General features: G+C 36.1%; 1 protein-coding gene across 2 annotated transcripts in view; it reads right to left on the bottom strand.

Moving 5' to 3' along the window:
• LOC107713439 (endothelial cell-selective adhesion molecule-like) overlaps positions 1–13,184 on the bottom strand; it is a 51,829-nt gene that overhangs the window by 12,503 nt on the left and 26,142 nt on the right. For both annotated transcript variants that reach the window (XM_016518922.1, XM_016518923.1), the window contains exon 2: positions 870–1,015. In XM_016518922.1, the coding sequence (XP_016374408.1) occupies positions 870–1,015 (146 nt within the window). The remainder of the gene's footprint in view (positions 1–869; positions 1,016–13,184) is intronic.

Below are 13,184 nucleotides of genomic sequence, written 5' to 3'. Positions count from 1 at the left end.
TCCCTCTTGCCTTGCCATCAATATACCTGTTTGCCATTGTCTGACCTATGCCTGTTTGTGACCACGTCTCTGTTAATAAAGCCTTGCAGATGAATCCGCACGCTTCCTGTGTTCCGTCCGTTACAAAGACATTGCTGGTTACTGTGACACTCACAGTACTTCTTACATTACTGCAATTTTGACTGAAACTACGGTATTCTACTGTGAACTAGTATACAGTAATTTCCTGTGCACAAATCACAGTAAATTCCTGTAGATTTCACATGAATTTTTTACAGTGTACTCTTCCTGTGACATTAATGTGAAAGCCATCTGTTGAGTGAGCTGGGTCTGACATGTCAGGTTCACGTAATTTATTAGTCTGCTGATGGAGAACAACAGATTGTTCTATCATGTAATCCATCCCTCTTTTTTTTCAAAACGACAGCAAAGGAGGACAGGAAATGAATAGCTTATAATGTAGACTTCTAAAATCAATATCAAGATTATGGGTTAAATATATAACATATACACATTTAATTAATTATTATTAGTAAATTAATGATATATAACATAGACTTGGATGTATATACAGTATAACATGGACTTGCTGTATTTTAAAATTTAACATCAAGATACAAATATAAACACTTAATTAATTATGAATAAATTACATATTACACTGAAACTATATATAACATGGACTTATTCAAATTAAAATTCAACATCAAAATTCTATATAAATGTTATGAATTATTATTAATAAATTATCCATATATAACATGGATAAGTCTTATTTAAAATTCAGTAAATTATAATACTATATAATTTTTTTGTACAAATATTCTATGTGCTAAGAATTTTATAATGCTGTTTCCAAACATACTCACTTGTTTGGAGTGATTGGCCATGAAGGTCCAGATGACTGCGTTCTTCTCGATGGAGGTAGTGGGGGTGTACCAGGCCTCCAGAACAACCATTTGTCCCATGATTACCTCCATGTCTCTCCGTGGCATCTCGACCCGCTGAGAATCACCTGTGACAGCAGAGAAACAGCCAGTGTTGAGATACTTATCCTGGACTTCAGAGGGCAGGTTCGGCGGCAGCGCTTGACTTTTAGGTTGACATCATTAAATTGTACATTTGACAAAAAAATCATAATCCTACAAAGGCAAAATTCCTAATCCAGCCAAACACACAAACAAAAAAAAACCTTTAAAACCCCTGTGGATCCCAAAAATCATGTACTGAAAAATGAATAAGGTGATATAAAGCGTCTTTTTCAGCAGTCCATTGCACACAATTATTTGTATGCATACAATGCATGTATACGAAAATGCATCTTACAGTAGGAAAAACAATAAATAAATCCAAACATGTAGATGTTGTATGCTTTCATTTGATGGATTTAGTACAAAGTACCTGTCAGGGTTATGGACCTGTCTGTGTGTGTTTTTGCTCCCTGTGACCCAGTTTCTGTCTCCCGTTGATTGTGTTAATTTGATTCCAGGTGTGTCTAGTTCTTCCCCCAATTATCCTGTGTTTAAAAGCCCTAGTCCTTTCAGTCAGTGTTTGTCGGTTCTGAACGTCATTCTATGTGTTCCTGTGTCTCCTACGTACCCCTTGTGTTTGGATTATTAAAAGACTGTGGTTTGAAGCTATCTCCGTGTCTCCTCGTTCCGAGTGAATTGTGACAGTACCTCTCAAAAACGAGTTGATGTAATTAATGAGCTCCTCAATAAGCAGCAAGAGGTCACGTTGATAATACAAATGATGCATTAGGACTTGCGTTTACTGACCTAATAAACTCTTTTGGAGTTCTTTTTAGCAACATCATATGACCCCTTTAAAGTTGCCTGGAGCTTTAGGTCTGGAATATGGATTGAGCTCCAAACTGGGTGAGGAGGAATGACTCACTTCTGACTCTGCTGCAAAGAGTCAGAGAGGGGCTCTATCATGCATGCTATAATTGAAATAATGAAAAAGTCATGCAGCATTTTCTCTTTAATGCAAAACAGTCAAACAGAACAGATTCACTTCACCTATACTGTACCCCAGTTTCATACTGTATCCTCAATATTAATTTGCTACTTGCCCATGAGGATTAATACCTGTAGATTTTATTGTAATGCATTGTTTTCTGTTAATTCAATTGCTTCAGTTTTAAATTCAGACTGTGCATAATGCAGCCTCATTCAAAGCACATTTACTGAACTCTTTCAGTACAGTAACAATGTTTCTCAGGTCTATTAAATATAACTCCACCCCATATAATTGCTGTTAATAGTGTTCATCGTCTGTTTGATTACATCTTTAATTGATTTTTCCGGACATTTCTGCCATATGTACATTGACTGACAGTCACTACTGATAAGCTACCACTAAATATTGTAGAAACTTAATTTGCTGTAAAGTTGCTTTGCAATGATTTGTATCGTGAAAAGCGCTGTACAAATAAACTTGAATTTAATTTAATTGAACAATGAACTGCCAAGATAGTTTGAGCAAAGAGCAAGAAAACTGAATATAGAAGTGTAAAACAAAGTTAACTTCGCTAAAAAGCACATCTATTGCTCGCATGCAAAGCTTCCACCGAAGGAAACATGCTAAATGATACCCTGAGGAGACTAATTTAAGTACACCCACTGTCAGAGGTCACTCACAGGGCAGGAAGTCTCCTGAGCTGCTCAGCTGCAGGTGGATCGACTGATCCCAGCATTCCCAACTGTCCTGGTCAGCCAGTTTGGCGGTGGATCCCTCACACACAGACAGACGTGGTGCTGGAGCTCTGCTGAGCTGAGCTGCTGCGCTGCACTGCTGCTATATTCCCTTTTCTTTCTGATACCCTGAGGAGACTAATTTAAGTACACCCACTGTCAGAGGTCACTCACAGGGCAGGAAGTCTCCTGAGCTGCTCAGCTGGAGGTGGATCAACTGATCCCAGCATTCCCATCTGTCCTGGTCAGCCAGTTTGGCGGTGGTTCCCTCACAGAGATAGACGTGGTGGTGGAGCTCTGCTGAGCTGAGCTGCTGCGCTGCACTGCTGCTATATTCCCTTTTCTTTCAGCTTTAAACTGAATCTCTCTGTGACGTAAAGACGCCGGCGTCTTGCTTTAGGCTGAGCGCTGCCCTCAAGCTGCTTTGTTATTGCTCATGAGACTGCACCCATCTCTCCATTTTTTAATTTCTGTTGTGGATCTGGACTAGTAATCCTCCAACAATCCGCAGCTCAATCTCGCCACGCATTCTACGGGCTCACGTGAAACGAGTCAAGCTCAGCTGGACTTAAAGATGATGTAACCGACGGCTCCTTTGACAAGCGCTTTCACTGCTGGACTGCCTTCATTCATATTCTCACAGAAAGATAAACCTCCCAGATTACAGGATCCGATGGGAAACTGATCTAAAACAACCATATTCCTTATCATTTATCCTCATTAAGCTCACAGGGGGAGCTATACATTAGTACAAGATCTATTTACCAAAAGATTCTGATTCTTATTCTTATTACTATAAATACTAATACCATTAGTAACCAACTGAAATAAGCTAATTTTATCACTGCATTACAATATTTGTTTTATTATAATGTTAAATGTATAATTTAATTTTATTATATCTAGATATTATAAATAATAATAATAAATAATAATCTAGTAATAATCAAAAAAAGTATAATATATACAAATAATCTATATTACATCTATATTTTAAAAATTATTTTATAAAATTATAATTTTATATCATTACATTAATAAATTATAATTATTATAATAAACAATAATAATTTTATTATTATTAATTTTTATAATATTTTAAGAATTAACTTTTATTCAGCGATAATGCATTAAATTGATCAAAAGTGACAATAAAGAAATGTATAATGTTACAAAAGATTTCTATTTCAAATAAATGTTGAACTTTATATTCATCAAAGAATCCTGAAAAAAGTGTTTTGTGGTTTCTACAAAAATATTAGGCAGCAAAACTTTATTGATAATAATAAGAAATGTTTCAATGACACTGAAGACTGGAGTAATGTCTGCTAAAAAAGTCAGCTTTGCATCACAGGAATAAATTACATTTAAAATATATTAAAAGGCAAAACAGTGATTTCAAACATTTAAAAAATATTACTGTTTTTCCACGTATTTTTTATTTTAAAAATGCGGTCTCTGTAAGCATGAGAGACTTCTTTCAAAAACATTTAAAAATATTACCAACCACAATATTTGTACAATATATCAAACATAAATATGTAATTAAAGATGAGAAAAAAAAGTGTATTTAAATTTTCCTTGGATATTTAGACTGTCTAATTCAATCATAATATTATCCGAAAACAGTATTGTACTTGTTTCTGTCTGCCAGATTGGTTTTGCACTTTGTCAACCTTTAATCTTTTTAGTGGTAAAAGCTCAATCTTCGCCTGGGACTTTGGAGCGAGCGTAAGTAGGACATGCGTCGCCTGGGCTCATGAAAGAGGCGTGCCGATGTGTGGCGGCTCTCTGATGTGCTGCGCTCAGCAACTGTCTCTGTGTGCCCAGGTTTATCCCTTACATTTCTGAGCCATAGTAGTTTATTAAATCAAGGAAACTCTTCCCTAATCCCATCCCTGGCTCCATCTGTGCTGCTCTAGACAGACACACGCAGCACCAAGGTGGAAAGCCTGACATGGACACCTTGATTCGAGGATTAGCACATGGCCACACAACACACACATGAACATTTACACACAAGAGCAGACCTGATGAACTCATTTAGAAGTTCAGATCTTCATCCTGATGCACAGCTATGCAAAGTTTGTACTGTGCTTTTATCAAATGTCCTTCCTGAAATGAAAAAAAAAAAAAAAGCCTTGAACCAAGTGTTGATATGAGGCTACTCTCATTAAACGGAGACCCATTGTCTTCTAATATAATTCCCTTCTTTTGCTTGTCTCCGGCTCACAAGGTTTGTCTGATAAAGCTTTAGCATGAGCGATCTGAGCCAGCCTTAAAATATGTCAAGTTCATGTTTCCAACAGTGTAACATTTAGTGCACAGTGGACATTCAGAAGGTGAAGACTGGAGAAGCTGCACAAAAGCAATGGGTGAGGGACATCTTTTGGAGATGTGAGGAAAGGTTCACCCCCTAAAATTAAAAACCAAATGGAAATGGAGATCACAAATTATAGTACAGACTACTGCAGTTACAATAGGCCTCCTAGTGAGGGCAGCACAGTACTGCAGGATGAGAACAAAAGAGTAAAGGTGATAGATGAGTTTAGATGAACAGATTTAACAGGGTATATATCAATGCCACTGAGTCTAATGTGCATTAAAGAGAATCAGAAATCCACATCAGATTTCAATCTATAAAGCTGATTTTAAGACTTAAGAGTCTTTAAAAATAAAGGTTGCAAAAGGGAGTTTTCATAATGATGCCATAGAAGAACTACTTTGGGTTCACCAAAGAAACTTTCAGTGAACAGTTCTTAAAATAACCCTTTTTTCTTAGTGTGAAGAACATTTTAATAATCTAAATGAGCTTTTTTCACAATAAAGAACCTTTAGTACAATGAAAGTTTCCATGAACGTTAATGATACTTCATGGAATCATCAATGCCAATAAATAACCTTTATGTAGTGCAGTGTAGTGAAATTAATTTCATCACAAAATTTTATACAATATTATTTAGAAAATTACATATAATATACATATACATACAGTGTATACATACACACACACACACACACACACACACATATATATATATATATATATATACTGTATATATAGTAGATAATTAAATAATAAGACAATAATCAATTACAATAATAATAATGCTCAATTATAATAAGATAATAATCAATAATAATATAATTTTAGTTATAAATTAATATACATTATAGTATTATAAACACTGTAAATATAAATGAAAATGTACTGGTAATTTTCTGCCAAATCATTATCAATTCATTTTTACTGACATTTCTATATCAACTCCAAAACATAACACAATGCACTATTTTTACAGATTTTATTAGTGTACCTGTATTGATTTTACCTCAACAACTGAGTCAGTTTAATTCAAACGGTAAGTTTTTTTTTTCCTTAGCGATTCAGACTGATCTGATTCAGCTCACTGGCTCAGTGATCCAGTCGAAAGAGTTCTCAAGTTTATAGCTCACTTGAGAGGAATAACAATAGATGTCTGTTCCTCACACCAAGCTATCAAATGCCTTCAATAGATTTGCAATACAGAGGTGTGGACGTATGATGTTAGTACTGCATGAACTGTTGTTATACAAAAAAAAAAATTGTGTAAAGATTCGTTAGAATTCTCCTTTTGTATTTCATAGAAATACAAAGCATAGATATTTGAATGACAACGGGCTGAGCAAATAAGTACAAGATTTGAGTGGATTTCTAGGCAACAACTAGACTACAAGTAACTAACTTCACCCAAAGGTTCATTGTCAACTTATAGGCCTACTCTAAAAGCAAAAGCTGAAATCCCCTGGCACATCCCAGATGCTCAAAAACAGGCAAGCCGCTTTAATCAAACGTCCTTCCTGAAAAGAAAAAAATAAAACCTTGAACCGAGTGTTGTTAGGAGCCTGCTCTCATTAAACAGAGACCCATTGTCTTCTAATATAATCTCCTCTTTTGCTTGTCTCCGGCTCACAAGGGTTGTCTGATAAAGCTTTAGCATGAGCGATCTGAGCCAGCCTTGAAATACCTGCTAATCTTGGGCAGCTGCACATCAGAAAGCACTTAACTGAGGATGGGCGATGTGGCTCAGGTCTGATGAGTACAACCGACCCTTCCCATTTGATTTCAGACTCTATTGTCAGGGGAACGCAGGGTTTAATTATCACAGAGTTTACCTTGAGTGCTGAGGGTCAGCAGTATATGGTGACACTGAGTGAAGTTTGCAAAGGCTGATATAAATACATGCAAATATAAATGCCGTCTTTCCTAAAGGAGGAATTTGTGGGTTAAGCAAGAGTTTTCTGGCAGATGGCAATTGAATAATAAACATTTGGTGAAGGTTCCTTTAAATAGGATTACATCAGTTTAATCTCTAGTGCTATTTTAAGCAATTTTCAGTGTGTTGTCACATCAAAGGACCTCTAAATCCCTGCAAGTTTAGATCGATTCTTCATGCATACATTTACACGGACAGGACTGTCATCATGGGAGGACAATCAGAAACAGTGTTAGGGGTCTACCTAGGTCTTTTAGGTTGTAAACTGATCCAGGCCCTATGAATTTTAGCAAAGGCCCCGGTCATAATATAATAGCTACCTACATTGGCAGCATTCTAACCACAATGGAACCTATTACGTGACTGATTTGGAACACTTTACATAGGTCGCATCACTGCATGCCATTAAAATAATGATTCACAGGTAAAGGGAGACTACACTCACAATTTAAGTTTGATGCTAGCATGTTGCTAAGCTAAAAATGTGATATACTAATGAGCATACAAATTATATGCATATTATAATTTACACTACTGTTAAAAAGTATGAGGACAAAGATTTTTTTTATGTTATTGAAAGAAGTCTCTTATTCTCACCTAGGCTGCATCTATTTAAACAAAAGCACAATAAAAACAGCAATATTGTGAAATATTATTACGATTTAAAATGAGTTTTCTCTTTTAATATATTTAAAATGTAATTTATTAATGTGATGCAAAGCTGAATTTTCAGTATCATTACTCCAGTCTTCAGTGTCACATGATTCTTCAGTAATCATTCTAATATGCTGATTTGCTGCTCAAGAAACTTTTCTTACATTATCACTGTTGAAAAAAGTTGTGTTTCTTGATATTTTTTTGTGGAAACCATGATATAACCATGATTTCAGGATTTCAGGACGTGATGAATAGAAGGTTAAAAAGCATTTATTTGAAATAGAAATCTTTTGTAACATTGTCACTTTTGATTAATTTAATGCATCCTTGCTGAAGAAAAGTATTCATTTCTTGAAAAAAGAAAAAAAAACCTGACGTATGTATATATATAAACATCTCTCAACTGTCATGCTAGATGAATTTTTCACTAAGTCAATAGCAATGCATTCTGGGATTGCCCAGTTCATGAAAGATGCATGTCATGCTGCTGAACTTGACCAAAATGAGGAATATCAGAAGCTGCCTATCTTGTGAAACTGCCTTCAGGTCAGCAGTGCGCCCATGATGACTTAAAATGCTGGCTAGGTAGTCAGCTCACAAGTTTTGAGCAGAGCTTTTTCCCCTTTTCTCCTCTCAGCAATTCATATCCTCTTCCTCTCCCTATAGTGGGCACACACACCACTATAATAACTAATATTAATCTTCAAAAAAAGAATAAATTTTACAATGGAGGCCATATATTGTGACATGACATTATGTGAGAAGCTAAAATAGAACGACTGCAGGGCTGGCGAAAAACTTATCGGCCATAAATATGGTCTTAAATCAATGTGACCATTTTTTGCTCAGTCATCATGACCCAGGCTGTCAGCTAGCCTTTCAGAGAAACCCAAACAACAGAAATAATACCTCAATATACGAAGAGTTAATAGACTCTACAAGTTCAGTCAATAACTGATCATAAAAACATGAGTAGACAGCCAGATATATAGACTTTCAATAAACACCTTTAGGCAACATTACAAACGGTCCTGCTTTAAATAATCTAAGCTGCGACCGAGATCATTATATTTGTTTACATGTCTGACTGCTCTCAAATTGGTGCACATGCTTTGTTTTGATTGGTGTATTGGTCTGGGAGAGCGCTATCATTCTAAAGAGCGCTGCCTAGAGTGTGGAGAGCATCAATCAGCCTGAATGTGATGGTCCTGAAGTGCTCTCCATCTCTGCCACTCAAGTCTGCGGAAAGAAAATGATGGCGTTCCACAAAGCTACTCTCTCCGTAGCCTTCGGCATATGGACACAATCTCCTCCTACAAATCTGTGCAGAAAATATTAATCCATGCAACAGGCAGATGGATCGGGCTTGAATTATGTATAGAGCTGAAGCTCAAGGAGGAGAATTACTCCATGAGTCTGACATGCAACATCAAAATCAGGTTCTGGTGAAGGAAAGTCAGGAGAGAAGATCATTACGGACTCTGTGGATGAGATGTGATTCGCAAAAATAGGATTAGGGCTGGAGTCACAAAGGAAATTTAATGGCCATAAAAGGCTATCAGGATAGTTGAGGCGGCATGTTGCCTCGGGTCCTCAGTTCACTCGGTTCACAAAATTGAGGAAACGGTTTCATCAAAGTGTGCTCATAGTAAACTGTTGTACTTGCTGATTCTGAGTTTGTTTGCTTTGCGTTTATCTTTTTGTTTACAGTTTTTTTCAATTGCTAACATTCCAATCTATAGTCCAATCTATAGTCACATTTTCAAAACTCTAAACACAATTAGCACAACATCCGTTTGTCGTGACCATACCATTAACACAATTTATGTTGTTTTCACACAATATTCCGTCAATTAACAAATTTCTAAAATGCTTAAATTTTCATTTTACACAAGCTTACCCCATACCAAAATCATGGATCTTTCTTATCTTTTTCACAAATGCTTAAACACAGCATGACAGAAATGAAGACCTTATGTTCCAAACTTTAAATATAGCGTAAAGCCTTTACTTCTGCAACAACAGCAGCTTAAAAGAGCTCATGAGAATTATTTTATTTACTAATAATTGAAAAATAGCTGATTCCAATCTTACAGTAATGAATAATTCCAAGTCTTTCCATTACATGGGCATGCACAATAAAAAAGGCACTCTCTGGATTTGTTTTGTTCAAAACAATACAGAACAACAAAGAGAAGCAAAAAAAGTAAGAAAATGTCTAGACGTGGAAGAGTTGGACAAGGGAGAGGAATAGTTGGACGTGAGAGAGGAGTAGTTGGACCCCGACTGTCTGGTTTGGTTCAGCTACCAAATCAGACATCAAGAGACTACAACGGACAGTCAGGACTGCTGAGAGGATTATTGGTGCCCCCCTGCCCAACCTCCAAGATCTTTACATCTCCGGAGTGAGGAAAAGGGCTAAGAAAACCACTTTCGACCCCACACACCCAGCCCACTCTCTCTTCGAACAGCCAGACATAAGAAAAAATAAAAAATCCCGCAGGTTATATTCAGCCTGAACAATTAAAACATTCATACCTATACATTGTCCATCACAACTGACACATTTATACATATGATAGAATCCGAAGATTGTACATTTGTATACTTACATCTGTAAATAACGTTATCTGCACACTTGTAAATAACATATCGGTACATTGATTTAAAGTTTTTTACAATCATTTTGTCACCAATTTCAGAACCTTGATGTCATTTTTCAAAACTCTAGACACACAAGATACCCATAGTTTCACTGTGTAGTTTTTAGTACAATCATTAAATATACCCCTGCCCAACCTCCAAGATCTTTACATCTCCAGAGTGAGGAAAAGGGCTAAGAAAACCACTTTCGACCCCACACACCCAGCCCACTCTCTCTTCGAACAGCCAGACATAAGAAAAAATAAAAAATCCCGCAGGTTATATTCAGCCTGAACAATTAAAACATTCATACCTATACATTGTCCATCACAACTGACACATTTATACATATGATAGAATCCGAAGATTGTACATTTGTATACTTACATCTGTAAATAACGTTATCTGCACACTTGTAAATAACATATCGGTACATTGATTTAAAGTTTTTTACAATCATTTTGTCACCAATTTCAGAACCTTGATGTCATTTTTCAAAACTCTAGACACACAAGATACCCATAGTTTCACTGTGTAGTTTTTAGTACAATCATTAAATATAGTTGTTCAAAACACATGATGCAGCTTTCATTATGGTTCTACACATCCATTGGTTCTATGGTTTATTCATTGGTTCTGTTGGTTTATGGTTCTACACAAAATTAATTAAAATTATTGATGAAATAATCAACTCACAACAGGTTTTTCAAAAAAAAAAAAAACTTTAGATAAGAAAAAACTACAGTAGGCCTACAGTAAAATGTCAACTGAAGTGTTCCTCACTGCACTTCTATGTTTTTTATCAACCCTGTCTTGTAGATTTGGCAGGTTCTCATCCACATCATAATGGATGTTTTCAAAACATCTTGGAAAAAATCTTCTGGCATGGCAAATACAGGCCTGACATTGGTCTCCTCCTGTGATGTCATTGCACACATCATCTATGGCCTGGAGAAGAGTGACTATTGTGAACCTTCCACCTCCACATGGAGAAAAATTCCTCAGTCGGGTTACAGTAAGGAGAGGCAAGTATGGGGGTAAATACAAGGTAATAAACTGTGGATGGGCCTGAAACCATGATTGCTCTCAGTGCCGTCGCTAGGAATTATGGGCTCATTGCACTGATTTTGCTATGGGGCCCCCTAAAAATCACATTCAGTGGGGGGTAGTCAGGCCCCCCAGCGAACATCATTCTGGGCCGCTCTCAACCTCTCCTCCATGTTAAAGCCTGCCTCACCCAAAAATATGAATGGTTTTCATCAGCTTCCAGCTCTATCACCCTCTAAAAATACATTTATTGTAGGAAAAACAAATACTGTTAACAATGATATAGAATTTTTGGGGATTTTTTCTCTCTCCCAACAACAGGCATCTTAAAACTGATCATACCTGAACATACTCATACAAATTCTTCAGTTGCTTCAGTTTCATAATCTAAACAATTAAAGGGGTCATATGATGCGATTTCAAGTTTTCCTTTCTCTTTGGAGTGTTACAAGCTCTTGTTGCGTAAAGAAGATCTGTAAAGTTGCAAAGACTAAAGTCTCAAATCCAAAGAGATATTCTTTATAAAAGTTAAGAGTCAAAAACGCCTTTTGAGCCATGCCTCAAATCCAAAGAGCCACGCCTACCTAAAACGCCTCGTTCTAACACGCCCCCACATATCTACCTCACTATGTGGGAAGATTTGCATAACGCCGCCCAAATGTTCAAGCAAAGTGTGTGTGTGTGTGTGTTCTAAATTGTTCTCTTAATTGTTATATATTTTGTACTGTTTCTCCATCTTGGATGTAAAGCACTTTGTGACGCTTGCTCTAGAAAGGTGCTATAGAAATAAAGCACTTACTTACTTACTTACTTATATGCCTTCAGGGGCGTGGCTTTGGACGGCGATTTGCAGGGAGGGTGGAACGTACGCTTTCAGTGCTATCAGGCTAAAGTTAGCATTTTCCAAGATCTCCTACTGCACCTTTAAGTTGAACTAATTTTATTGCTTGGGCTTAGTTGAGAAGACATATTAAGTCTACACAAATATATTTTAAAAACATTAAATGAAGGGTTATTTTCAAATCCAGTCAACATTCAGAATGCTAATGTTGACTGAACTAATAAACACAAATCCAGCCAATATTGAGATCATTACGCACATTTGCCGGCCTTCAAAGTCAGTGACTTCACGGGTTTCACAAGACACGGAGACAGCAGCAGCACTTTTGTCAAGTTCATGCATCAGGTAAGTGCCACTAAATAAATGTTATTTTTTAGACAAAATTTATCGACAAAATCATGCAACATATTCAATCTTTTTGAGTGGATATTTAGAAGTGTTTTATAAGTTATATGTCAGAAGAAAAGTGGATATTTAAGTTAAGTGTATGTCAATTAACGTGGCAGGTAATTGACACTGAATAAATATTTGTATTTAGATTCAATTTATCAAAAACTTATTAAAAAGGTGTAAACATTTTATTCAAAATGTACATATTTATACACAAACGTAGAACACATATCCACACAAAAACATTGAATAAGCATTTTATAAATTATGTCTGAGGGAAATGAACTATTCATATTAAGGGAACTTGGTCTTTCTTGTTTAATCCATAAAACATTTAATGTCAAAAGCTCTATTACGATAATGTTTTACAATAATGTATTAATGTGTTGTGTGCTATTATTGTCTTTTCGTGAAGTGAAAAGATGGCATGAAGAGATTCTGCGGTCTTACTCACTTTATAAGCCATGTTGATGCTTAATTTTGATATGACTAACCAAAATCTTTGAAACGTGTAATATAAACCACAGAAATATGCTTATTTTAAGTTAACATGGGTGTGTTGAATGGGTTTTTGCGTGTGCAAACTTTTGCAAATGTCCCGTGAAGTTACAAGACGACATTAAACGTGATTGACAACCAGCTACTATGAAAATG

Source organism: Sinocyclocheilus rhinocerous, unplaced genomic scaffold, assembly GCF_001515625.1.
Source record: "Sinocyclocheilus rhinocerous isolate Xijiao unplaced genomic scaffold, SAMN03320098_v1.1 scaffold689, whole genome shotgun sequence".
NCBI classification, from domain to species: domain Eukaryota; kingdom Metazoa; phylum Chordata; class Actinopteri; order Cypriniformes; family Cyprinidae; genus Sinocyclocheilus; species Sinocyclocheilus rhinocerous.
The sequence above is the reverse complement of the archived record's forward strand: the minus strand, read 5'-3'. Positions and strand labels throughout refer to the sequence as shown.